The following is a 26,892-nucleotide window of genomic DNA, read 5'->3' as shown; positions in this document are numbered from 1 at the left end:
TGTGTAACTCAGACACGATCAGGAGTTTTACTTTCATAGAAAAGTAGCATATGTATTAAAACGAACTCAAAATGCTTTATCCTTCTTAAGTGGGTAAGTCACCTGAGTTCTTTCTCGCTTCACGTGGGACACACCAGAGGTGAGGCTTGTCGAGTCATTCCAGCTCAAGGGCGGCTCATTGTCCCCAAAGGGTGGAATGTTCTGTGGACAGCACTCCTGAGTCACCCCATTCTCCGGGTGGGGCTTCATGATAAGAGTGCCCCACAGAGCCTTCCTATCTTCTGCGTAGGGCCCCGCTGAGCAGACCCGTGATAAGGAGAGGGACTTTATCTCATGTTTGCAGAGTTGCACAGTGCACCTGCGCTGGAGGCCTCATCAGGCCTCCACACACCTGGGAAGTGTGGCCCTGAGCTCCTGACCGCACCCGCTGTGGGTGGGGAGGGCCCTGGGCGGAACAGAGCCCAGGTGGCAGCAGAGCATTTGCCGGTGTCCCACACGCTGGCCGAGGCAGCGCACAGGCAGCCAGGAGCGGGCAGGGACGGCCTTGTTCTTTGGGCAGTGGAGATGCTCAGTGAACAACACGTGTGGGACAGGACCCCAGGAGCCATGTGGGGTGCACTGAAGACAGGGACCCACGAGAGTGCAGGAGGTTCTGCGCGTGGCAGGCGGGAACAAGGTCTCATTTCCCGTTGGTTAGTGCCTCGGAGCCTGCACTTGAGCATAAATGCGCTTCAGGAAGAGCAGGCCAGGGCTGTGGTGGGAGCACGAGCCCAGGGAGATGCAAGGCGGCTGTGAGCAGCAGTGGGACGGCGAGGGACTCCTCCCAGGCCGGATGCCCAGGCGGATGCCAGGCCCAAAGATCTGAGCCCCTGTGGGAGGGGGGCCAGCATCCACGCTTGACAGGGCACAGCAGTGAGTGTGCTGGGCCAGGAGACTGAGGACTGCCGGCTCCAGGCCCCCATCAAGCCAGACCTAGAGCCCCTCAGCCAGCGAGAGAGGCTACACCTCCAGGAGGCGTCCCGCCCACTGAGGACGGGAGGGGCGGCTTCCTGCCCACCTTCTACCACAGTGCGTTTCCCTCTGCAAAGCCGCCAGTCCCTTCACTGTCCCATCACGGGAAGCTATTCTGGTCCTAGCATTTCCTAACACTCTAATTGTCTTCGTAAACGAGATTAAAAAGTGAAGGGTTTAGGATGTTTTGACTTTGAAAACTTAAACCAGAACGTCAGGCACAATATTTTATGACGTAACCTACATAGCACAATGTGGAGACTTTCATCAAGTTTCCTCCACTGGTCCAGGAATCTTAAAGACACAGTGATTCTGTAAATCCCATGACATCGACATTGTGCTCACTCCTGGTGACAGCTCAGTGCCCTATGTTTCTGTGATAGGAAACGCACCAGTTTTCAAACTCCACACACCTTAATTTTGATGCCTTCTTCTGCAAAGTGTGATCTGCTGCAACGCGCCTGCGTAAAGCAGCACGGCCCAGTAAGTGGTCCTTTCCAAGGACCGTCTCCTGAGGCGAGGGCAGGGGGCGCCGCTGGCTGGGGGCCGCCACGCGCTGCCTTGGGCATCTTAGGGATCCTGCTGGAGAGCTTCTGGGCCGCTGCTCAGAACCCTGGGCAGGCAGCACAGCTGATCAGGGCTTCTGGGCCACCCAGCTGACGCCCGGCAGCTGGTGACCAAACCCTCGGATTCTGCGTCTCTCGCTGTGCCTTCACAGAGCAGACCACAAGCTGAAGGCTGGAGATGCGGTCCTCAGTCTTGCATTCCTACTTTGGCCATCACCCGTCAGGGGTGCTTCTTCTGAGACCCATCTGTGTGCCTCACCTCGGCTCCCCGGGCCACAGCCACGCCTTCGGGCATCCTGTGACCCCGAACAGCTTTCAGCTCTACTGCCGCTTTTTCCAGTGTCCGGTCCCTGCGCCACCCACACACAGCTCTCTGCCACTTCGGGGCAGGGAACCAGATGCCTGCCCTTGGGGACACGGCTTCCAGCCACAGCCTGTGGCCAGGGAGGTGACGCTTCGCAATGTACTTCTTTCTCTTTTCCCTCGTATCTTTCCATCTCATCTCCCCGACTCCCCGTCATGCATTCTGGATCCCCAGGACCTACACAAGGTCCAGCTGAGAACGGGGCTTCCCCGGGACCTAAAGACACATTTACGATTGCCCAGGGGACAGGCCATGTGTGGAAACGGGCATGGGGTGTAAGCTGCAAACTCCAGAGGGCGACAAAAGCCCTGGGACAGAAGGCCCATGTTTCTACCACTAAAAAATCCCAAGAGACACAGAGACTGAGAGGTGTAAGACACAGGTCACCCAGCATCCAAGTGCAGGCCTTACTGGAGGCCCGCTCCCGCCAAGGAGTGGGCGGACCGAGACCCCGAGGTCGCCGGCACATGGGCACACACACATGGAGGGGTCGCCCCGCCATCTGCGGGAGCCGCCGTACAGGAGAAAGCCCCTCCTCTCGCAACGTCCGTGCCGAGATTTACAAACCAAGCTTTACTGTGTCTGTGATTTACCTCCAGGTGCTGTGGGGAGGGGAAGAGAGGGAGCAGGAAGGTATCGCTGATGCGAGCCTGACCGGGACAAGCTAACAAAGCTCCCGCTCCACTTTTGGGTGCTGCGAACGGTCTGCAGGAAGTGAACAGAAAGACAGGGACTCTGGTGACAGGCGAAGCTTGTTCAAGCCTTGCTTTGTTTCCTGTTCAGTCTTGTTTTCTGGTGTGGACTGACCACCATGTCTGCGAGCTGGTGGGCTGCCAGAGGGGCGCCCTCTGTCGGGTGCCTGGGACAGGACCGCAGGTGCCACGAGGGCTTGGTCAACACCAGGCGCTCAGCCAACACCTGCTGAGAAGGTGGACATTCGTACACAGACCAGGGTCTGGGACAGCGGGCTCTGGGCCGTGGGTGGTCTCTCTCCGTTTTCAGTCCTCAGCGTGTTCCGGAATGTTAAGATTGGTGACAGTCTCACCTTCTGATAGGAAGACCATCCCCTCTCAAGGACGCCACTTCCTTCCTGTTCCTCAGAGCCAGGGCCTGTTCTCAGGAACCATGTGACCCGAAGCCAGTGCCGGCACAGACTAACTGGTCCTGCTGCCTCGTAAACTGTGAGGTCCCAGTGGGGTCTGTGCCCTGCCGTCATGCGGCAGTTCGGTTCCAGTGCAGCCGAGACTGGACTCCGGGACGGTAAAGCTGTGACCGCAAAGACAGCAGACTCCCCGTGCTGAGGGACAAAGGGCAGATGCGCGACTCTGCGGGGCCGTGCCCTCTCCCGTCAGCCGTGGGGATTTGGCCCCCAAGGATTCCAACGTGCTCTGGTCTGGGGACTCCTCTTCCTCACCAGACGGCAAGGAGAGACAGACAGACGCCCGAAGGACAGAGACGCGCAAGGAGTCTGTCCCTTTCTCCCGCTGGTCCGCCCTGACAAAAGACTCCACGACCCAGTTCCAAGGCCTGTCGGGAGCCAGGCATATCCTTGTCCTTGGGCTCCTCAGGCTGCCCTGGACGTCCCCGGTTTTATGTCCATTGACTCCAGCAGTGTCTGCAGTCTTCAGCAGCGTCCGGACACGAAACAGCGACTTCAAAGGGACAAAGAACTTGAAGGGACAGTTGTCCAAAGAAGATACAAATGGCCATAAGCTCACGGAACGACACTCAGCATCCTCAGTCACTAGGGAGACGCGGACGGAAACCACAGTACGACTCGGCTTCACGCCCGCAAAACGGACCAGGGCCTGAGGTGTGGACGAGCTGCAGCCCTCACGCCGTGGCTGGGCACGTGCTCTCCAGTGTGGGGAACAGTCTGGAAGTTCTCCCAGCGTTGAACGTAGAGTTCGCCCGGGACCCAACAGTTTCACTGCAAGGCATCTCCCCAAGGGACACGAGACGCACCTCCAGAACACCGGCGCAGGAGCATGTGCGGCAGCGTCCTCGGTAAAGCTGGACAGTGCAAGCGCCCCAGCGTCCCTCGGCGGACCACGCCGGGAAATGAAACGTGGTGTATCCGGACACGGATGTCCTTCTGCCGTAAAACAACACAGTACTGACACGGCTACGAGGCGGACGGTCCAGGCAGGCAGAGCTCCATCTGACAGGGTTCCGTGCAGGTGATGTGTCCAGCACCGACCCGTCCGCAGACGCAAAGCAAGCTGGCAGGTGTCAAGGGGTTGGGGGGAGAAGGGCCCGGGCGGTGACAGCTAAGGGGCGCAGGGCTTCTCCTCTGGGTGATGAAAATGTCCTAAAACTCACTGTGGTGGTGGACGCACAAGTTGGAATACGTAACACCCACTTAACCGTGCATTTTAAAAGCCTAAGTTTTGTGCTGTGTGAATTCAGTCTGAATTCCAACGCTGATGTCCAGGACCCCAAACTTCTCCTTGACCTTGGACCTCCCTCCCTCCTGCCGCTTCGCCCAGCATTCTCTGTAGTGACCCGGCAGGGAGAATCAGCGTGCCCACAAGGGACAGGGGCAGCGTCGTGCACACGCCTTCTCCCCACCACGCAGCATGCCCGGCTCTGGGGTCCTCCGTGAAGCGTGAGACCTTCTCCCACAGGAGCAGGGGTTGGGACAGGAGCAGCACTGCGGATGTTAGGAGCAGGCTTTCGCTCCTGGAGAGAGGCTTTGCTACAGGAAAGGAAGGGAGGAGAGGGCCCAGAGAAGTCTGTGAGGTGACATCAGACGGGGCTGTGGCCAGAGATGGCACAGTCTTCGTGAGGTGAGTCTACAGAGTCATCAGCAGACCTTGCATCCGAGTCTGTCCCGTGGCGCTGCTCCCCGCTGCTCCCTGGCCGGGTCTGTGACACTGTCCTCTGCCCAAGAGTCCCCCTCAGCAAGGGACTGAGTGAACAGTGTAGGAAGAGCCCCTGGGGTGCGAACTCAGCACAAGTCAGATAAATGCGCACGTAACCACACTGGGTGGGCCGGCCGGTATCAGTTCACCCTCAGACGGATTCCTGATATGATTTATAAAATAATCTGTACCAATAAGATATTAACTTCTCAGTATATTCTGCAGAGAAAGCTACCAACAGACATGAACCGGGTAGATGCTAATTCACCCGTCAGGAGCCCCTGTGCCAGTAGCAGAAAACTGTGGTTTTACTGCCGTGGGAAGCAGCTTTTCTCTAACACTGCTCCACAGGGACCACCGGGTGGTACCGCCCGCCACACGGCCCCACTGACGGTGGGCACCTCCTCCGGGCTCTGCAGTGAGCCTGGAACCCAGCGTCTGGGGGTGACTCCTGGCTGAGCTGCCAGGGTCCGTACCCCTCTGCCTACCCTGAGGAAGTCTCAAACCTCAGAGAGAGAGCCTGACCCAACACAGAGGTTCTGAATCTAGTGGCCTTCAAGACCTCAGGGACCAAGGGCAGTTCACAGTGGTGGATCTGCCCCTCTCGACTCTCAGGGAAACTGCTCCCAAAGGACCCCACCTGGCCTCAGACTTGATGTGACACAGAACGATCAGGGAATTGTAGAGATGCAGGGAACTCAAGATTAGCTACATGGTGAAATCCAGAACCTACATCTCTGGCTGTGAGTCTTTTCTTTAGAGGAACAGAGTATCTGAACCGGGAGGAATTTATGAATCTTCCAGTCACCATCTGTCCATCTGTCCCAACTGCTCAGCGGGATATTTTCCATTTGTGCACGGTGACATCATTTGTGTCGAGTGATGTTTATTCTCCAGTTAAGACATGGAAAACGTGGGGCGCCTGCATGGCTCCGTCAGTTGCGTGTCTGACTCCTGGTTTCGGTTCAGGTCAGGATCTCAGGGTCGTGCTCAGAGTCCCACATCGGGTTCCATGCTCAGTGGGGAGTCAGGTGGAGGTTCTCTCCCTCTGCCCCTCCCCCCATTTGTGCACGGGCCCTCTCTCTCGCTTGCGCTCTCTCTCTTAAATAAATCTTAAAGTAAGACACGAAAAATGTGGGACGCCTGGCTGGCTGAGTCAGTAGAAAAGCGACTCTTGGTCTGGGGGTTGTGAGTTCAAGTCCCGTGTTGGATGTAAGGATTACTTTAAATAAATAAACAAACTTAAAAAAAGAAACCATGAAAAACACCAAGCCTTTACCCAGGAAATAAAAGCCTGAGGCCACAGGGTCTGTGGGGCCACACAAGCAGACATGAAGGAAGTGCGGGGTGACAGTGAGTACTCACAGGGTCGGTGAGCATGGTTCTCAGGTGGGACGACAGGGCCAGCACCGCTAGGCAGTTAAACAGGACTCCATTGACCACAGAGTACCAGAAGTCTTTGGAAGGCAGCAGCATGACGAATGTCACCACAAAGTCAGCGTAGACGACCAGGAGCCACGTCATGACGGCACAGATCATGCCGCAGCCATCGCGGATGAACCAGACCCTGTCTGCCACGTCGGCCTCCGAGGACGAGGAGGACGAAGAGTCGTAACTGTCATTTTCGGTCAGGAGAGGGTGATGCTCGACATCCCGGAGCCGGTGTCCTGATGACGGCATGATTTCCCCGCGCACCCTAGAGGGGGACAGAGAGCTGGTGAGGACCAGGGGACACATGCACGCTTGCTCGCGTGCCCCCTGAAACCTGACGGGTTCCCTGCTCTGGGCTGTCTCACGGGGACCGTCTAAATACACGTGACAGAAAAGACGACAACTGAACAAGATTTGAACCTTAAAATCTTTCACTTCCGTGACTTGCTGACAGCCTGTGACACTATTCGCCCCACTGTGTGGGCGATGCCGAGACGTGCGCACTGTCCCCTGAAGCCAGCCACAGGGGAGCCACAATGACAGGACAGGCCAGATGCAGACTCCCAGCCCAGGGGGAGACAGAGTGAGTGGCACCGAGCCCGCGCTGGCCCATGGGTGCGGAGACCCAGCCCCCGAGCCACCCTCTGTGGGCAGCTCTGAGCTCCTGCCTGCCCTCCCCCACCGTGCCCAGGCCGCGGCTGACGGTGCGCTCGCCCTCAGTTCTGAACCTTCTGGAAGGCCTTCCTTTCTGCTGTCCTCTCTTACAAGCTTTCTTCACTTGCTAATCCATTTCTCCAGCTCTCCTTCTGCACCGTTCCCGTTTCCCGCAGTCCCGGAACCAGGCACGCAGCGGGGCTGCAGGAGCTCCCGAGCCTTTCCCGGACTGGCTGACGGCTGCCTTCATGCACACCCTTCTGTCACTGGCGTGTGACCGAGCAGCAGCAGGACACTTGTGGCAAACATCAGGGGTCCGTTCAACGGCCCCGGAGGCGCTCACATGAGGGAGAGAGGCCCGGGCGGCCGGAGTACTTCCTTGGCCAGAGCCCGACGTGGAGCAGGGGCTGCAGCGAGCTGCGGATGCCCTCGGGCCGCCACACGCCCTCCACGCATCATCCTTCCGCCCAGGCGCGGCCTCCTTTCCTCCTGCAACCATGGCACCACCGTGACAGGCACGGCGGTGACAAGGACCGCGCAAAGCCGCGGGAGGTCATGCGGCACAACCTCGGCAGAGCTCCCTCTCGCTGGGCAAATACTCACTCGAAGCGGTTTCCCACTGTCCGTAAATTAACCCTGCTCCTGGGTCTGACGAAAACAGCTCTTGGGTTTTTTGTAGGAGAAACAGAAGAAACTAAAGACACAGTGACTGTGCACGGGTCACGGCCGGCCGACCTCATGGCTGGCACCCGCCGAGCCTGCCACCGTCCTAGCCCATCCGCCACCTCCCTGTCACGCATCGGGACCCTCCGTGCCCCCCGGGGCCGGACCTTCCTCCCTCCCAAGCAAGCCACCCCAAAGGGCTCTCCTTCCTCTCAAGAGCACGCTGAGGGTGAGGGGCTCTGGGCCGCAGATGGGATGGGGTGACCTGAAGAGGACAGCCGGCCCTGGCTCTGCCCACACCCGGCCATCAGGGGCCGAGACGGGCGGACGCTGCCCCCTTCCCTGGGACGCCCAGTCAGTGCTGCCCGCAGCGCACAGAGCCCCCGTGTGTCCCGCTGCTGACCGACTCACACGGAGGCTCTGGTCTGCTCTCCCCGTACGCCCTTTCACTGTGCACACGTGCGGCCCCCAGCAAGTGCCTGTTTGTTGTCAGGCAGAAGCACCAGCGAGAACCTCGTCCCCTGCTCAGATTCCAGGAGTCTCCCAGTGACTTCCTTAAGAGGGTCCGAGTGAGTCCTGACTACACACCACCAAGCACTGAAGCAGAAAAACTCCTCCAACCAGAAATCATTTTGCTTTATGGCTCCTCCTCCAGCAGGACAGCGCCCTTGACAAGTGGGCACCCACCTGCTGTGCAGTAAGATGGGAAGCGACAGGCTCGCTTCCTGTCCCGGCGTGTCTGTACAGTCAGAGTTCCATCCAGAAAGCCCGAGCCCACCAGTCCTCTGGCGGCACACACAGTGGAGACGCTGGTGAGAAGCTCCCCCATCCCCCACCCCCCAAGAGCATGGTACAGCTCTGTCGTGGCATGTCCCTACCCCACTGTAGAGGGCAAGTCTGTTCCTACAGGAAGAGAAGCCACAAACATGGCAGCACTGGGTGTGGTGGGAGCTTCCCAGACAAGCTTATGAGAATATGGATGCATGAAGTCTGCGTGCAAATGTTACAAAGCCGCATCTGTACAGCCCACCAGAAGGCAACAGAAAAATCCCAACACCCGAAAGCAGTCAATGAACACAGTGGGGTACGGCGGACAGAGTCCACTCTCCGTAGCCCACGGCACGGGCGTTCTGCCGCGTCACCACGCTTCTCCTTCGTGGATGCAGGAGGAAGGGCACGGAGGAGAGGAGGCAGCAGCCCTTCACACGGAACCATCTGAGTCTTCTGGAAACAGGACAGCAGCGGCTTAATGACACTAAGTGAGCCCATCGTTGGGGTCGGGGCACGTCTCCTCCCACACTCAGTGCCACACTGCCCTCGAGCTCCTGAAGACCGTTTCTGAGAGACACCAGAACGCACCATGGGCCATCAGAGGGCACATCAGCATTTTTGACTTTAGTGGCCCATTTAACGGGATTCTGTCCACACTCCCAAACCCAAGCTTAGTTGAGCTCATGTCAGAGAAAGCCCCGTTTCCTAGAACATGGCCAGCGCCACCGGAGATCGCCACACAACTCGATAGGATGACCGTGCGAGCAACACCTTCCACTAATGTCACTCGGCACATGCCTCGCCCTGTAACACCTGCTGGTATCCTACACAGTCACTTCCCGGAATCCCCCTTGCGCAGTGGTGAGCAGACCGTAGGTGGCGGCCGGCGGGTAGACAGACCGGCCTTCTGCACCGCCTGTGCTGCCCTCTCCATGAACGCAGTTGGCGTCCGCGGCAGAAAGGACGCCAGGACGAGACACCAGCATAGTCACTCGCTTACCTCACAGACAATCTTGAAACATTACTTGAATACCTTGCGCCTTTTCTTCAGGATCTTAAGGTGCATAGTGTCGCGTGTGACAGGATCTGGAAGACAACAAACTCTCATTAAAAAAGTTACTGATTCAATGACCAAAGCGTGTGACGCTCCGTAGGACAGGATTGATTTGGAGAGCTGTAGAACCAGTGTAACCACGAAATCGTTACTCCTCTGTGTTTTCATTACTAACAAACTACGAAATGATGGGACAGTCCTGAAAACAAAGTCATTTACTTTACATCTGCCCGTTTCCCCCTCCTGCTACCTGAGCCCCAGCCTCAAATACAAGTCTAGAAGCCAAAATCTCCTGAGAAAGATCCCCAGGGATTCCCCAGACCAAACCAGATCAGCCTGTATTTCAAAAGTCAACAAGCGTTTTAGCAGCCACAGCAAAAGACTTCCAGAGAAAATGGTAGTGTAAGACCAAGAGGTGAGACCCGCTGAGGAGGGAGCGCGGCACAGGAAGGCAGGTGGGGCACCGGACGTGTCCATCTCCTGAAGGAAAAAAGTCCCAGCTGGCATCTCCCTCCTGGCTCCCGGATCACCGGCAGGCCGGTGACTTGCCGTGGCATCTCTAGAAGCCTATGGCCTGAGAGGAAAGGCCTAAAGATACCAAGATGGGGGCGGGGGGAGCCCCCAACAAAACTAGTCTTTATTTCCAGCACAAACCTTTGCATGAGTTTTTTTAAGCTGTCCATTTATTTCCAGTCTTAATGTCCTATAACTGACGAGCGTCCCTGTGTGTGTTCTAGGTGGACAGCAGAATGCTTCGACTGACTTACAGGTCAAAGGTTTTGAAGAGAGCCCGAATTAGGTCTCCTGAGAGACAGAGCCCAGAAAGAGGGGAAAAGGAATTCCGAAGAAGTAAAACATAGAGAGAAACCTTAAAAATTAAAACACTGTATCTGTGAAACCAAAAGGAACATTCTGACTTCCTAGTTACTGAAAAATAAAATGAGAGAATTAAATTTAAAAACAAAGAAACAAACAAAAAACAGGACTGGATGAGAGATGAGGAACTCTCCCAAAAGGAGAATTAAGTGATGAAGACAGAGACCTCAGGCGACAACATAAAATCCTGGCGTCCCAGCAGCAGGAGGACTTCCTGCCGCGGTCTCGCTTCCCTCCTGGCTGCCTGCTCTGTTCTCACCCCGTTTCCTTCCAAGAGATGATTTTTCTACTTAAGCCAACGCTCCATCGGGGTCTATCTTTTGAAACCAAGACCCCTAAGACAGCAGGAAGCTGGCCTGGAAGAGGGGCGGGGGGTCAGCGGTGACAGGGAACCCCCTAGTCTCGGCCACTAGCCAGACTCCCCAGTGCAGAGCGGAGGCCACTCTCTGTCCGCTCTTCTGCCCGGCCGCCACTGCAGGGCTCCTCGGGAGCCGCTTCTCCCCCAGCACTTACCGACAGCCCCCTGCCCGCCCTTCCACCGCCACCCACCGGCCAGCGTTCCCAAGTGCCTGCCGGCTCGGACCCCTTCCAGCTTGGAGCCCCTTCTGGATGTCTGAGGGACACATGTGGCCATGACCCCATGCAGCTGACACTAATGCAGGCGACTTTCCAAATACGGTATTTACGCAGAGTAACTACGTTCACGGGCTATGTACACAACAGCCAACAACTTTAAATACCTAATGGTATTCTGAACTGTTTGCAGATAAGCTTATGCTGACCATGTTTTAAAATAAAACTGGCTTTGGAAGACACAAGACTACTCATCTCAGACATCAGGTTTCCAGAAGAATCTCTACAATGAGATCAAATCCCCAATTACTTTTATGCATTTTAAAAAGTAACCAACACAGCAACCCCTTCAAAAAGCGGCCTGGCACTTTCTCCAAGTTCAACACCCACCCTGCGAGTCAACAACTCCACCTGGAGGTACTTAAACAGAAGTGAATGTGAACCCAAAACGCACACACAACTGTCCGCAGCTTTATCCGTAGTACTCCCCAGACCACAAACAACCCTAACATCCACCACCAAGGAGGCACCGAGAAACTATGGCATAGTCATACCAGGGCACACTGCTCCGTGGCACAGAGGAAGGAAATTAATGAGATCTGCAACCACACGATGAATCTCAAAGATGTCATGTCACGCGCACGGCACCTGAAGCCAGGCAGCAGCAATTTATTTTGAAGGAAATCAGAACAGGGGTTTGAACACAGCGGGATGACTGAGAAGAGCCCAGGGTAACTTTCTGGGGTGATGGGAATGCCCCATATCCTGACCTCACTGGTGCCACCGGCATGTGTGTCTCTCAAAACAAAAGTCAATGAGCTATTAAAAAAAAAATCAACAGTACACTTACGATTGTACATTTCATTGTACGATTAAAAAAAAAAAATGCACAGGAGAAAAATCAGCAGCACGGGACCAGGTGCTGGGTGGGAAAGGTGAAGCGGAGGCCAACCTCCAGCCAGAAGCTTCCTCCAGAAACTTCACGCAGGGCCCAGGAGGTCTCTGACCAACTTCTGTCTGAATCTTCAGGCGGGGTTCTTGGCCTCTTTCCTCACCTTTTCCTTGGCTGTGAACAGACAATGTACTCTCAAATACAAACTGAAAACGAACGAAGAGACGTCAGTATTCTTTGGTAGCCTATAACTACAAAGAAAATCAAGACGGGCGCCTGGCTGGCTCAGTCGGTAGAGCGTGCAACTCGTGGTCTCAGGGATGTGAGTTCAAGCCCCAGGCTAGGTGTAGAGATGACTTAAAAATAAAACCTTAAAAAAAAGAATCAGGTACTTTCATTATTGCAATAAAAAGAATGTCTACCCTAGAGTCTGATATTCATGTTTATGTTCAGGTGCTGTTTAAACTCATTATGGCTTTACTATCCACACACCCACTGATGACCTATAAAAACCAGGAATCAGCAGCTCTGCTTCAGGCACAGCAGCAGCACACGAAGCCAACGCGAGCCATGAGAGAGCTGCTTAATTCAGACACGGAGAGGGGGAGCGCCAAGCACGGTGTTCTCTGGCCCGGGCCCCGGGATGCGCAGCCCCAGATGGGAGCTGTAGCCCGCAGGAGCTCACACAGACCCGCAGAGGTGGGAATCAGGTCGGTAAACAATGTGCTAAGTGTTATCCCCAAGTTAGGAGCACAGTGTGAGGACGGAGAGAGATGGCAGCAGCTGACTCCATCCGGAGGAGCCAGAGAAGGTGTGAAAGAAGCCGCCAGCATGGTGGGCCCTGCCAACAGCGGTACAGACCGAGGTGAGAACAGTGCGAGGAGCCCAGGTGGGAGCAGGAGCACGGCAAGCCCGAGGGCCGCGGGCTCAAGGTGAAGGAGGGGGAGAAGGCCAAAGGGGAAGGGCAGACTGGGGCCGCTCAGAGTACTCAGAATGCCCAGCTGCGCCGTCTGGAAGTCTGGCCTTGTTCTAGTACGGGAGGCACCAGATCTTTGGCAAATGCACAGATGTTTTAAAAAATAATTGGTGACACCAAGGACGGAAGGAGGAAGCTGGCCAACCAGGAGGCTGGCACCACCTAGAACAGAGAAAGCACCCACAGGGGGCCAAGAGGGAAGCAGGGCCTGCAGGGGACTGAGAGCTGTTACGGGAAGCAAAAGCCCAGCGGGCGCCAATGGCGAGGTGTGGCTGGGGCGCAGCACGGGGAAGTGAAAGGGCTTCGGAGGCGTTTCTGCCCCGCCTCCTGGAACACAGGAGCCGCAGATCGGGAAGAGCACTCCCCCGAGACTGAGGCTCACAGAATTTAAGGAGCTTCTGGAAAACTAGCAGATTATCACCTGCCCTCCTGCTACTCCATCCTAGAGAGACCAGGTGGGAACGGACGCCACCAGCCAAGGGGCCCCAGCAGTGTGGGGCTGGAGCTCTGACAAGGGTCCAATGAGCCAGCAAGGGAGTCGGGGGGCTTAAGAGCACAAAGGCTGGAGCAGTCCGTGCCCTCAAAGCAGGCGCTGGGAGAGGCTCAGCAGGGACCCCTCCCCACCAGGTTCTGTCATGTGCCGTGAGCTGGGGAGACTGGGGGGTGAGGAAATTAAAGAAACACCTTTTTAAAGACGCAGGTAAGTCCTGGACACACACAGCTAGAAGGGAAAGTCAAGGGAATCCTTCTTGAGCTTCCGCTCTCCGCATTATCTCATGTCCCGCTCGGACAGCGATCGTGACTCTGGAATAATACGGGGGCTGTGTCTTCATCCCTGCCCCAAACAGTCGAAAATCCACTTACAACTTCTGACTCCCCCAAATTTAACTCGTAATAGCCTACTGTTGACCTGAAGTCTTACAGTAACAAACACCACAATTTTTGTATGTATTATTTTTTTAAATTTTATTTATTTATTTGACAGAGAGATCACAAGTAGGCAGAGAGGCAGGCAGAGAGAGAGGAGGAAGCAGGCTCCCCGCTGAGCAGACAGCCTGATGTGGGGCTCGATCCCAGGACCCTGAGACCATGACCTGAGCTGAAAGCAGAGACTCAACCCACTGAGCCACCCAGGTGCCCCAATTTTTTTATGTATTCTTATGACAAAGTAAACACAAGACACCAAAGTGTTAAGAAAATCCTAAGGGGTGCCTGAGTGGTCAGCTGCTTACATGTCTGCTTTCAGCTCAGGTCATGATCGCTGGTCCTGGGATCGAACCCTGCACTGGGCTCCCACCCTGCACTGGGCTCCCCGCTCAAAGGGAAGCCTGCTTCTCTCTCTCCCTTTGCTGTTCCCTCTCTCTCTCTGTCAAATAAATAAATAAAATCTTAAAAACAAACAAAAAAAAGAAAATCCTAAGAGAAAATACATTTACAGCACTGTATTATATTTATCAAAAAAAAAAAAAAAAAAAAAAGCTGACATGTAAGTAACTGCGCAGTCACACCCATGTTGTTAAAGGGTCACCCGGGCTTCATCTCCACATTCGCACACGGGCCGCCTTGGACCCGAGGGGTTAAGTCCCCACAACCCCCGACCCCCGTGAGTCCCTGGGGCTCCATACAAATCCCACCACAGGGCATCCTGCCTTGACCATGGCTAGCTTTTAAAAGCTGAGGACAGCCCCAAAAGGGACTCAGCGGAAGCAGAACGAAGAAGCAGGTGCAGTTAGGCCAATGAAGCTGGGGTGGAAGAGAAGGTCGGCAGAGAGGCCGCCACACTTGCTCCTGTTTGCTTTCTCGTCCCGAACTTACTGGAACTCTTCTTGCAACTACAAGGACAATCCAGGCGCTCTGTGGTTTTCTGTTTTTGAAAAGACTGAGTGTCCAAGTTTGCCGACTCGGGAGATGACCCCTCTTCCTGAGCCGGAGGAAGCAACAGCGGGGCAGGCGGGGCCGGTCCGCGGAGAGCCGCGCAGACCGACTGAAGCGAAAGCCGTTCACACGCCATCCCGCTGTCTCCTGGGCACGGAGTCAGGAGCGGGCTGGGGGCATTCCAAGCGCGGGAGGCAACTGAGACTGCAGAAGGGACGCTGCGGGGGGACAATCCAGGAAGCCGTGGGCCCAGGCAGTGCGGCGGACCCCCCAGGTTCGGACAACGGGAGGGGGAGGGGCTCGCGCTGCTCTCTAGAAGCCCGGCTCGGCCCCCACAGGCCTAACGGGCTGGAGAGTGGCCAAGAATACAGGAGAGAAAACCAGGGTATCCAAGGCAAGACCTGAGCTGAGATGATTCACCGGGCCCGGAGCGCAGGACGAAGGGGAGAGGCCTGACAAGCCGGGTGACCGAGAAGTCCGGGGAACTGGAGGTCCTGGGGAGACCAAGAACCTGCTGGGGAGGAAGCGACGAGGTGGCCAGGTGGGGCCGAGGCTGGGTCAGCGCTGAGAGCTCCGCGGAGGCACCGCTCAGGGGACCGGTAAGAGCCGGCAGGTCCCGACCTGGAAGGGGAGTGGGAAGACCGTGCACGGTCCTAGCTGAACCTGCAGCCACAGTGGGGCGCTCAGATAATCTGCTCCAGTGTGTTTATGGCAATTACGTTCTCAAATGTTCTTTCCGTCCATTTGCGATCATGAAAGATTTAGCTCGCGCTTTCAAACCCTACCAACAGCGTATGCCGTATGAAACCACTGTCTCCTCAAATTATTGTATCTAAAGAACAGAATATTAACCTTTAAGGGAAAAAAGAAGCAGAATATTCAGCTAACTAAAGCTAAGCCTCAATCGCATGCTGGCACATTCCCCATACTGTGAACGGTAAACTTATTTAAGGTTTCTAGAAAGGCCTTCCACACTAAAATATGGAAGGATGGCAAATGGAGGAATGTGCCCACGTTGTGGGGGGGCCGACAGGACTGGGAACGGAGTCAGTCTCATGAATGGGGGGCGGGGCCGCGCCGGTCTTCCTTTCCCACCGGCCACAATTCAGTCTCTTACTGGGTCCTCGTCTGTGGACACCTCAGTGTTGCCAGTGCCCAGCTCAACCCTGGGTCTTCCCTTTATCTACAGGCTCTCTAAACGACCTTCTAGACTCTCGGGCCCACTGTCACTGCTGAAGACACATCTGTCCCGGAAGCTCCCAAACCGAGCAGGCACCCCAGGTAAATCCCGCTGCTGCTCAACAACCACCCCACCCACGGGCCCTTACGACCTTCGTGGCTGCATGGAGGCACCTCCAACTAGTTGTCAAGGTCAAAACACAGGAGTCAACCTTCAATGGGCTTTCCCCGAACCCCCCACCAAACCCTTAAGCAAGTCCTGAGGGCACAATCTCCAAAACCAACCACAGTGGGGCCTCCTCCCCCTCCCACCCGGCCAAACCAAGGCTCAGGAGCCTGACCCCGGGCAGTCCGCAGGGCGCCTCCTACACGTGCTCCTTTTCTGCTCTCCCTGCGGCCCTTGCCCCATGATCCACCCCCATTCAGCCCCGAGTAAGTTCCCACAGATAGAAATCATACTGCGTTCCTCCATTTCTTAAAACCACCCAGTGAGTGCCTCTCCCTCTGCAGGCCTCCCTGCAATGAACCCCCCCCAACCCCAAGGCATGCTGACCTCACTTCTCACCCTCCCCACCTGGCTGGCCGTCTCGCGCCTCTGTCATCACCATCACACCACGTTCCCCGCTATGTCCCGGCCCACACCCAGGACGCTCCACATTCCGCACCCATCTGTGGAATGAACCAGTGAGAGAACCGGGGAGCGCACCAGAGGAAGCCCACAGGAACAGAACAGGGAGGCAATCAAGTGAGATCTGGCCTGCGAGGAGAGGTCAGGAGTCTGGGAGCCTTGGGGAAAAGCAGTCAGGGAGAAATGTGGAAGGTTACCGGGAGAGAGGGAGACGAGGAAGAGAGAAACCCACTTGTAGGGGTTTTCCGGGGGCGCCTCCCTTCCTGGGGCAACAGCCAAGCGTGCCGGCTTGACGAGGCCGTCTCACGGGTGCGCTCACCCACACGCCAGAGGCCTCGCTGCTACCCCCGTACCGCAGCCACAGCTGGATTCTCAAAGTCAAATGGAGCAGCTCTTTTCAAAATCCCAAGAAGGTCAATGAACCCCGAGGAATTCTAAATCCAGAAACAGAAAGAACACCAGAGTTCCAAACTCTCTAGGAGTCCTGTCCCGGGAACTAGCGGAACCTCAATCAGGCTCGTAAATCCCAGCCTCTTTCCAGATGTTCCTAAATAGGGTTTCCTTGTTTAAAATGAAATGAACTTTTTTTTTTTAATTTTTTTTTTTAAGATTTTTTTTTTTTTGACATAGAGAGAGATCACAAGTAGGCAGAGAGGCAGGCAGAAAGAGAGAGAGGAGGAAGCAGGCTTCCTGCTGAGCAGAGAGCCCGATGCGGGGCTCGATCCCAGGACCCTGGGATCATGACCTGAGCCGAAGGCAGAGGCTTAACCCACTGAGCCACCGAGGCGCCCCTGAAATGAACTTTTTTAACATGAGACTCCATTGAACCCGAAGCGCTACGAACACGGGCCGCACCACTCCTGAGCTAGCTGTCAGCGGCAAATCAGTGACCGCCCAGAGGCTGGAAAGGGAAAGGCAAGGCCAGCTCCGACTACCCGTCTCCGGGCGCGGGGCTTCACACGCATCCGTGCACCAGAACCCGCTGCTACCTCAAAAGCAAGGCGCTAGTATCGGCTCATTTGAGCCACGGGCCCATGAAGCCTTAAGATGGCAGTAACTTGCCCAAGCTCACAGCCAGGAAAGGGTGCACGCAGGACTGTCCTGACACCAGAGCCCACGCTCTTCCATTAAAATACACTGCCTCGCAGAGTAGCTGGTTTTAGAAAGTGCTTTCTCTAATGAATAAAGTGAATTAGGGACTGTGGGACTCTGAGAATCCAAAACATTTCAACAAAGAAATGATACTGCAGAAGCCTGTCTCGAGAGACACCGGAAGCTTCTCCATCCCGACTGTTTCTCGCTTACAGGGTGCCGCGAGGGAAGAGCACCCCTCCCGGAATGCAGAGCCTAGGACCACACCCTTTCCAAAGCACCAGCAACACAGGGAGCTGGCCTCTGCTCCCACGTCCTAAGAACACCCCTCATGCAACCAGTATTCATTTAGTTCCTCTTACCCTCTAGACATACAGCCCCTCACCCCTTCCTACCTGCGTGAGGACACTCCCTGCTTAGGGCTCTGCCCCCTCCCACAACCAAGTTTAGGCACCCTCACCTCTGGCGGGTGTCTCTGCAGAATCCCAATCTCAAGGTCACCAGGTCCAACCACCACCCTCTGGGTAGCCACAGGAGTTACAGCCAAATACACGGTGCGGGTCACAGAGGCAATGTGGTCCCAAACCTGTTAGCCCTGCCCGTGGCACTCAAGGTTCCAGTGAATCCGGCTCCCATACCTTTTGGGGCTTAGTGCGCACACTCTGTGCCACGGGGCGCTCATGCTGGTCCCCTCTCCACACCCTTTCACCCCTCCGTGCTTCTGCTCCTGCTTTCTCCTCCAGCAAGAGGACGTTGACTCTCTGCCCGGCCAGCTGAGTCGTTAATCAAGCACCTCCCAAGCCCTCTCGATGTAGAAGGCATCCCTGGATGACTTAAGTGTTTTCAAAACCGTAAGATGCTGTACCAAGGGAAGGCACCATCCTGGGGCCACACGGAGTCTGGGTTTTATGAGACAACAGGGTTCTAAGAAGGCTCTACCGGAATGGAGTAAAACTCAGCGATAAGCAGAGCTACAAACAGCAAGACAAGAATGTGTTTGCAGAGAGACGCAAAGAAGTCAGTGAGTGGGAAGAAATCAAAGAGGCAAAAGTGAGAGGAAATGCCTAATGGCCTGTGCCGTGACAGGCAGGGCAAAGAACAGACACAGAGTTCATGGGAAGTAAGGACTCTCTCTTCCTCAGAGGCAGAGGGAAGAAAAAGACTGATGGACACTGAGAGAGATTTTTAGGTAGAAAAGACTCAAGGTTGGGAGAACTCTTCCAGTAGCCTCTGTTTCCTCCGTGTTCTAGAATGTAGTCATCTGTCAGTGGTAAAACAAAAGGGTGTGTTTTTAAGTTGAAAAGGACCATGAAGGAAGGAAGGATGCTGCTGTGCAATCAAAAAATACAACCTTGCCCAAAAGGAGGTTTGGTCTTGGCTGACAATCCGACTCGGGGTGGGAGATGGGCACCCCAGAAAGACCCATACTGTGATTCGGGGGGCCTTTGGGTCTCACAGTATCCGCGTGGTCAATTAACGAATCCGTTACACTTACAAAATAGAACCCACGTAAAGACTCTGTGAACACCGAGGCGCACAGGAGTTTCCGGGGTTGGCAGTACCCCGTGCACACTGTCTCCTATCGATGCTAGGAATGTAACACATCGGAATCCACAGAGAGAGGACAACGGAAGCTTCACCCCTGCCCCCTCCTCAGACTCTGTGCGAGAAGCCTCTCCCCTTGGCTGATTTTAATCTTTATCCTTTACCTGTAAGAAACCACAACCATGAGCATAACGGCTTTCAGGAAGTTCTGGGAGTCCTTCTAAATGATCGTCCAGCCTGAGAGTGGTTTTGAGAACCCCGAGACTTGCCACTGATGTCAGAAGTGAGGGTGGTCTTGCATGACTGTCTCCCTCTAAACTCTGCAGTTGCCTCTCACAGTCGGCCTGAGAACTTCTCAGATGCTACAGCCCAAGGGTCACAAAGCGAGGGGTCAATACAGATGCTGGACACTGGCTCTGGGGCCAAAAGGAAATTCAAATTCAGTGAGTATTTAGACTTCATGCTCTGCTCTAGTGTTGGACTTTTTTTTTTTTAAACAAAATAATCTGTATTATTTTTCTAATTGAGATATTATTTTTAAGAAACATAATTCCAAAAAGCTGCTTTAGGAAAATTGTCTTGTAGAGCTGCCCAACATGGAGTGGAGCAGGGCAGCTCCAAAATCAGGAAAACTACTTCCCACTTCATCCCAAACATTAAGTTCACATGTAAACTTATTTCTAGTCCCATTTCTCAAACGACCAAAAACTATTAGTTCTACCACTAGAAAGTCCCAGGCCTGCAGGTGACAGTTCCAGCAGGTACGTGGAAATCAGTCCATACCTCTGACTGAATCAAGACGTTTTAGTATTTTCTCTCTCACTGAGAGGGCTGTGAACTGACAACGCTGATACCGTGTGACCCATTCCGTGCATACGAATGCTTGTGCTTTCTGGAAGGCGCCTGCTCTTATGGTGGACCGGTCAGCAGAGCTGTAAGGTCCAATCTGTGCACTGTCCGCGGAGGCAGGCTCTGAGCCATTCGTAGTGGAATGCTTCTGCACACACTTTACCCCCTCTGCTTTGAGCTGAGACAGTGGCATAAAAAGTTCCCACGGTGGTTTAATGAATTCCTCAGGAAACCACCTTTCAGATGGCCTTGTTCTCCTCCCTTTCGCAACTCAAAAGTGAAGGTGCACCCACCAGCCTAACCCCCCAAAATATACAACCCAAACGACTTCGGTAACTCAAACCCTTTTATCTTCCAGAATGTTCAAGAAATGCAATTGAATGCTCCTGTCCCATACCCCCCGCCCACTTTTTTCAAATATCCCAAGATCCTTTCACATTAACCAAGTTCAATAAGGTGACTTTTTAAAAGGTGACTTTGGGTTAAGTACAAGTGGTAAAACAAGGTCAAAAAGATTAAAGCTGTCATCTGTGAGGTGAAGAGTTTAGGAAGAAATAGTTACTGGCCCAGATTGCTCGACCACCTCAGACAGGAAGAGTACAACAGACAAATACAGGTGCGGAAGGTACATACACCAAGCGGACTCACTGCGCAAACGGTCAGTGGAAGAAACTACAAGGCCGCTGCCCCGACAGCTCTTCCGCTCCCATGGAACCACCATCATAAACGGGTTATTTATAAGCTAATAAAGTTTCTCCATCCCAGCAAAGGGACTTAGTTCCCGCAGCAATGACTCCCCAGGAGAGATGGACCTTGGCTGCAGCGAGAAGACGAGCAGACGTTGCCCTGAAGGCGGACCAGACTGTCCGAGATGCCCTGCCCCGCAATCCCCACCCCACCCCCCGCCGCCAAAGATCACTGACGATCACGAAGAGGAGCAAAGAATACAAGAACAGTTCAACTTTTTAAAAGGAAGGGAGGCACAGGCGCCTCCGAGGAGCCACGGGCGACGTTCAGGGGAGCCCGTCGTAATACGTGCCTATAAACCACTCTTTACAGCTCCCGGTAGGGTTTTACAGTCTCTCTCTCTCCGCCCTAACAACAAGCCCGTGGTTAGTTTATCAGAGCGGAAGCCGCGGCTCCGAGAGCTGGGTGTCCTGCCCAAGGTCAGGCAACAAGCTAGGGCTGCCATTCGCGCCCGATCCCGAGAGATCAGCGAAGGAGGGACGGGGCAACACCTGGAAGGGAAGTCACGCGCGGGCACAGAGGTGCCCCCGAGGGGCTCGGGAAGGTCGCCGGTGCGCGGCGGGTGGAGGAGAGGGCGCAGGGGGCCGAGGGAGGGGCGGCCGGGGACCCGGAGCGGCCGGGAGTCCCCGGCGTGAGCACCTGCCCGGCCCCAGCCCGGCCCGGCCCGGCCCGCCGCACTCACCCGAGGCCCGGGCGGGGTCGCCCGGCGCTGCGGCTTCTCCCGGCCTGCGGCGGCGGCGACGGCAGCGGCTGAGGCAGGGACGCATCATGCGGCCGCGCTCATGGCCGGGCCGGGCCGGGCCTCGCGGCTCGGTTCGGGTGGGTCCCGCCGCGCCGGTCGGAGGGAGGCGGCCGCCGAGCACACACGAGGGCAGCGAGCCCTGCCTGGAGAGCCGGGCGGCGCGACCCCCGGAAGTGAACCGCGCGGGGTCGGCGGCGCCGCGCTTGCGCAGTTCCGGGCGCGCCGCCGCCGGCCGCGGAGAGGGCGCTTGAGGCGGTCGGTGGGGTCTTGGGAGCCGGGATCTTCGCGGACCCGAGAGTCTCGAAGACTAACGGCTCCTTGTCCAGGGCAGCTCTGGGTCGAAAGCAGCGCTCGCCAAAATAAAGGGATCCCATCCACACCGAAGTCCGGAAGAGGAAGGATGGGGGCTACGGGCTGCCGCGCAGTCCAAGCCGCGCCGTCCGCCCGTGCAGTTCGCGGACCCCCCAGGCCGACGCCCGCGGCGCCGTCGCAGAGCGGGATTCAGGGGTGGCCGGTGCGGCGCGCGGAGCGAGAACCTCGACACTGCGGAAATAGAGGGGCGGGAGTGGCGGCGACTGAGCCAGAAGGCACGGGGGGGGAGGGGAAGCCCCGGGCTGGGGGCTCCCGGGGCGCGCCGGGCCTCCGCTGCCCTCCCTGAGCGCCCCAGCGACCCCTGCAGACGCCGGTCCCGAGCGCTCGGAGGGCGGACACGCGCTCCTTACCTCTCGGCTCTGCTGCCGTGTTTGCGGCCGTGTCCGCAGGGCTGGGGAGCGGGTGCGCGGTCAGGGTCCGTCCCGACCCTCCTCAGGGCCGGCGGAGCCGCGGGACGCGCGGGGGCGGGGGCGACAGCCGGGGCGCCCGGCGGGGCCCGACGTCCTGCGAGGCTTCGGCTCGCCGCCGACCGCCCTGGCTTTTCCAGAAGCTCTTCTTCCTGCCGAGCCGTGCGAAGTCCCGGGGTGCCTTTAAAGGTTTAAACCTGTGTTTCTGGACCTTGTTCCTCTTGATTCCCGGCGGTCCCCAGGCGCGCGTCTCCCGCTCTCTCAGCTTGGGGCGGCCGGACGGGGAGCGGGGCCTTCAGTCCGCGATCTGTTCCTTCTGCCTTGGCCGGAAGAAAGGACGGTTATCTTTGAGTAACTCCAAGACCTCAGGTAGCCCTAGATTTGAGATGGCCTTCTTAGGAGCACTGTGAAAACAACAGGGGTTTTTGGTTTTTGGGTTTTGTTTTTTGAAAGAGAGAAAGAGAGCGTGGTGGGATGGGGGTGGGGGAGAGGAAAAAAGAGAGAATCCTGAGATTATGACCTGAGCCTATGAAATGAAGAGTGGGACGCTTAACTAACTCAGCCACCCAGGGGCCCCAGATGGGTCTTTTTTTCAAAGATAAAAGATTTGGGCTCCTGGGTGGCTCAGTGGGTTAAGCCTCTGCCTTTGGCTCACGTCGTGGTCTCGGGGTCCTGGGATCGAGTCCCGCATCGGGGAGTCTGCTTCCCGTTCTCTCTCTGCCTACTTGTGATCTCTCTCTCTCTCTCTCTGTCAAATAAGTAAAACCTTATAAAAAAAAATAAATAAAAGAGAAAAGGTTATCTGAGACAAACATAACCACATGTCAAGTCTTAATGTAACTCGCCCATTAATGAAGTATGTAAGATGATACGTATAGTTGGTTCAGACATAAATCCAAAAGGCAGACGCATATCTAGGCAGTCAAGAATGCTAAAATGAATTTTCTTAATAGATGCAAAGCTGGCTTCTATGGCCAGGCTGGGGGGGGGGGGAATCAAATGAACTTTCACCAGAGAAAACTGACTTTATGTCTGATATCTGTGGACAAGCCCTGCAACTGTAAAGTTATAAATAGCTTAAAGAAAAGGACCCCAGGGAACAGATAACCCCAAAGGGTGTGCCAGACCTCTGGTTGTTCACTGAAGACACCCAATAATCATTTTGACCCATTTCAAAGTCTTTCCCCAAACATGAAGAAGTGGAGGAATCCTTACCCCCATGATTCTTCTTAGAGTCCCCGTACTTGTTCGTGTTGCCTGTGTCCCTTAATCCTGGTGTAGCTTGTCCACTCTAAAAGTGCTCCCCTTACTGTAGGAAATGGCACAGTAAAATCATCCATTAAAATATTTAATTCGGACAGCAAAGGTTGACACAAACAATGCTACTGTTATCAAGGAATTTCATCTTAACAGAATTGTATGTTTTTTCAAAAGACCTTCTGCAAGTCATTTCCCCTTTCCAAGCATCAGCTTTTGTTTTTGTTACTTTTCTTAATCTCCAAAATATGAGATTAGATTTGATTTCTAGGGCTTGTTCCTGTTTTAAGACTGTGGTTCAAGACTGTGAGGTTTTGGTTTTGGTTTTGGTTTTGGTTTTTTACCTCTCCCTGATTTCACTGAGGTCCTGAGAGCAGAAACCCTACTATTTCCCATTCCCTTTGCAGGGATGGGAAACATCCCGTGTCCAGGGTTGGTTCTGTTTATCCTTCAGGAGCTGGTTTCCCGCTCACCACTCATCCCTGGAAGCAGCCCTTTCAAAGCAGACACTCGATCCAAACATGTGAAAAGACACTCAGGCTCTTTCAGACTAAAAGGGATGAATGCAAATTTGAAGAACAAGGAGGTACCATTTTTCACTGAGTAGATTGGCAACGCTGAAAGTTTGGTAACACTCTGTGTTGGCACACAGACTCAGCTGATGCAATCGTAAATGTGTTCATCTCTCTGCAGAGTGAACTAGCAGTATGGACCACAGAATATGTAAGCGTACGTGCCCTTTGACCCAGCAACCCGCCTTAGGAGTTTATCCTTCCAGATAGGCTTACCCACATGCACGAAGCTGTTTGCGCTTGCGTGCATACGGTAGCGTGCTGTAGAAGCAAAACACAGGCAGCACGCTGTAGGCCTGTGAATATATTCGTTGGACAGGTTGTACATACAAATGGGAATGCTGCGATGTATAATTGTAAAAAAAAAAAAAATGCCGATTTTCATGAATTCAGATGTCTGGTCTTCAAGGCATATCAAGTCTGTTGTGTCCAACTGTGTGCGTTCTTGTTAAGAAATCAGAATGGGGAGATGTATATGTTTATTTTATTTTATTTTATTTTGAGATGTATATGTTTCTATGTACATAGAATATCCCTGGACTGAAATACAAGAAATGGGTCTGTAATTTATTAATTTTTTAAAACCATGTATTTATTCTTAAATACATAAAATAAGACAAAACGAGAGTGCCAAAATGAGCAAGACACTCAAACAGGCCCTTCACAGAAGAGACTCTCCAGAACATGAAAAAGCGCGCATTCTCATTAGTCACCAGGGAAACGCAAACTTAAGCCACAGAGAAATATTTACACACCCACCAGAACAGCTAAAATGACAAAGCACTGAGCATTGGCAAGCATTGGGAGTAACTAGAACGTCCGTACACCGCTGGAGGCAAGGTCATTATTAAACCACAGGGGACGGCTGTTAGGACAATCTGCTGAAACTGAGCATACGTGAACCTGTGTTCACCAAAAGACACGTGCCGGAATGTTCCCTGAGCGCTGTCCACAGAGGCTCCAAGCTGGAAACATCCTAAACATCTGGGACCGACAGGAGGAATAGATTGTGTACACTCATAGAACCAACTGTCCGACAGCAGAAATCAGCTTCTCAAATACATGCTGGGTTAAAAGAAGCAAGATACACTATGTGATTCCATTACTAAAAGCTTCAAAATAGGGCAAAACTGGTATTTGGCATAGGAAGAGAAAGCAGGGCAGCGGTGACCAGGGGGTAATCATATTCCGCGTCTTGATCTGGATGCTCCTTGTACTGGTTCCCACTCGGGGTCAATTCATTTGCCTCTGGACACGGGATTTGTGTGCTCGATTTTAAGCACACAGCAGGAGAGAAAGGGATGCTTCTAATGGTTGTACAGTGGACAATCAGAGGTTTCTTCCGGAAGGGTGTTGGGGTTGTTCCTCATTTTTTTACCACGGCTTTGTGGTGTTGAATGCAATGGCCAGAATAGGGAAGCGAGAAGGCCGACTCTCCCCAGCCCATGGTGTTGGACAAAGCCCAGGGAGTCTGAAGAACCCAGAGTGGTACGATGTGTCCTAATTGCTCTGCACAGGGCCACCTTACCTCCAGCTGTGGATAGAGCCTGCTGGGACCCCGTGCCTATACTTGGTGGGGCAGGCGTATAGCTAGTGGACATTGCGTGGAGCACTTACTGCCGGCCATGTTGCTTGTGTCCACTGGTGCTTCCCCAGCTCCTGTTAACCAAAAAACCTGCACTGAATGAGGGAGTGAACACACTATGGGTGGCCCCTTTCAGAGGTGAAGAGACAGGCTCAATGCAGTTAAGCAGTGTGCTCAAGATCACACAGCTAAGAGGAGAGAGCCAGGATTCGGACACAGACCTGTCCTCTGTGCTGCTGTCACACCCATAAACTCACCTCATCCTCACCGCCCTGCGAAGCTGGTGTGATCCCTTGCAGGGCTAAGGAAACTGAGGCTCAGAGTGAAGTGACTGCCCCCACGGAAGCAGAAAGCCCAGCTAGCTTGCAGACCTCTTTCTGTCGGCCTGCAAAGAGCCTACTTCTTATACTGTGCCAGACTCTTCCTCCAAGGAGCCAGAGGCCAGGCTGTATACCGATGCGCTCTACACCAGGCCCTGATGGCTTGCTTGCTCCTGCTGCCAAAGGCCCCATCACCAACTCTCCTGGGAGCAAGGCCCTAACCACATGTGCTCATCATCTTCTTGTCCTCTCCGCCCCAGATCCGTGTCTTAAACTCAGGTTGGTTTATTCAACAAGCATTTAATAATCAGCTCTGTGCTTGGCCCCTTGCTAGGTGCTGCAGACACATGAGTAAGCAAAACCAGCCAGTCCCTGCCTCTTACAGAGCACAGAGACGAAGGTGAACCAGTAAATAAGTGCCCAATTACAAACAGGGGTGTCCTATAAAGGAAAAGGACATCGCATGGTAGAAGGGTATACCTGGGCATCTGGCCTGGCCTGGGGTCACACAGCTTCCTTTTGTGTGATAGGTGAAGGACACATGGATATTTCATAAGCAAAGGCATGCAGGGGATGGAGGTGGAGGGTTCCAGGCAAAAGAGCAGGTCGGAAGGCCTTGCAGAAGAAAGCAGCGTGGATTGCGGGAAGTTCTGAAGGGGCCGGCGTGTGGAGGGTGAGGAAACCGAGCTGGAGAGCGTGGAAGGGCCAGACCATGCATGGCCCAAACAACTGGAAGGATTCTAGCCGCATCGGAGGGGCAGTAGGAAGCCACTGGAGGATATGGTCCCATGTGTGATTTCTAAAGGTGACTTCAGCTGCTTTGCAGAGAAGAACCGGAAAAGGTCAAGGACAGACGCAAGGAAATATCAAGCAATCTCTGTCGACAGAGTCCTCCGATTAAGACCACTCAGCATCCGGCAGTCAGCCTGGCATTATCATTACTGGATGCTCAGCCGTTGGGTGGAAGTTCATTGGAAAAAGAGGATATTTAAATAGTCTAAAAGTATCTTTCCCACAGATGACAAAG

At 54.6% G+C, this 26,892-nt stretch overlaps 3 protein-coding genes across 9 annotated transcripts in view; 1 reads left to right on the top strand and 2 right to left on the bottom strand.

Annotated features, from left to right (window-relative positions):
• LOC309853245 (uncharacterized protein) overlaps positions 1–16,966 on the top strand; it is a 48,137-nt gene extending 31,171 nt beyond the window's left edge. For 2 of the 3 annotated variants that reach the window (XM_082711091.1, XM_082711090.1), the window contains one exon: positions 10,116–12,103. The gene's annotated coding sequence lies outside the window, so the exon portion shown is untranslated. Of the gene's footprint in view, positions 1–10,115; positions 15,170–15,759 lie in introns of those variants that run through there. The other variant, XR_014305592.1, reaches the window with a different exon arrangement.
• ZDHHC7 (zDHHC palmitoyltransferase 7) overlaps positions 1–23,087 on the bottom strand; it is a 31,340-nt gene extending 8,253 nt beyond the window's left edge. For 3 of the 5 annotated variants that reach the window (XM_082711084.1, XM_082711086.1, XM_082711088.1), the window contains exons 1-3: positions 21,293–21,537; positions 9,325–9,410; positions 6,171–6,501 (exon numbers count right to left, since the gene is read on the bottom strand). In XM_082711084.1, coding sequence (XP_082567210.1) covers positions 6,171–6,485 — 315 coding nt within the window. In that variant the 5' untranslated portion in view covers positions 6,486–6,501; positions 9,325–9,410; positions 21,293–21,537. Of the gene's footprint in view, positions 1–6,170; positions 6,502–9,324; positions 9,411–21,292 lie in introns of all 5 variants that reach the window. The other 2 variants (XM_082711087.1, XM_082711085.1) reach the window with 2 other exon arrangements.
• LOC309853246 (uncharacterized protein) lies at positions 12,445–16,378 on the bottom strand. Its single transcript, XM_082711092.1, has 4 exons — positions 16,315–16,378; positions 14,972–15,191; positions 14,511–14,788; positions 12,445–13,499 (listed from the first exon to the last, which is right to left on the bottom strand). Exons 1-4 carry the CDS (start codon positions 16,355–16,357, stop codon positions 13,465–13,467), a joined length of 576 nt encoding a protein of 191 aa, XP_082567218.1. The 5' UTR covers positions 16,358–16,378; the 3' UTR covers positions 12,445–13,464.
• Positions 23,088–26,892: the final 3,805 nt, after the last annotated feature.

The sequence above is a fragment of the Mustela nivalis genome (assembly GCF_964662115.1).
Source record: "Mustela nivalis genome assembly, chromosome: 18".
NCBI lineage: Eukaryota > Metazoa > Chordata > Mammalia > Carnivora > Mustelidae > Mustela > Mustela nivalis.
The sequence above is the reverse complement of the archived record's forward strand: the minus strand, read 5'-3'. Positions and strand labels throughout refer to the sequence as shown.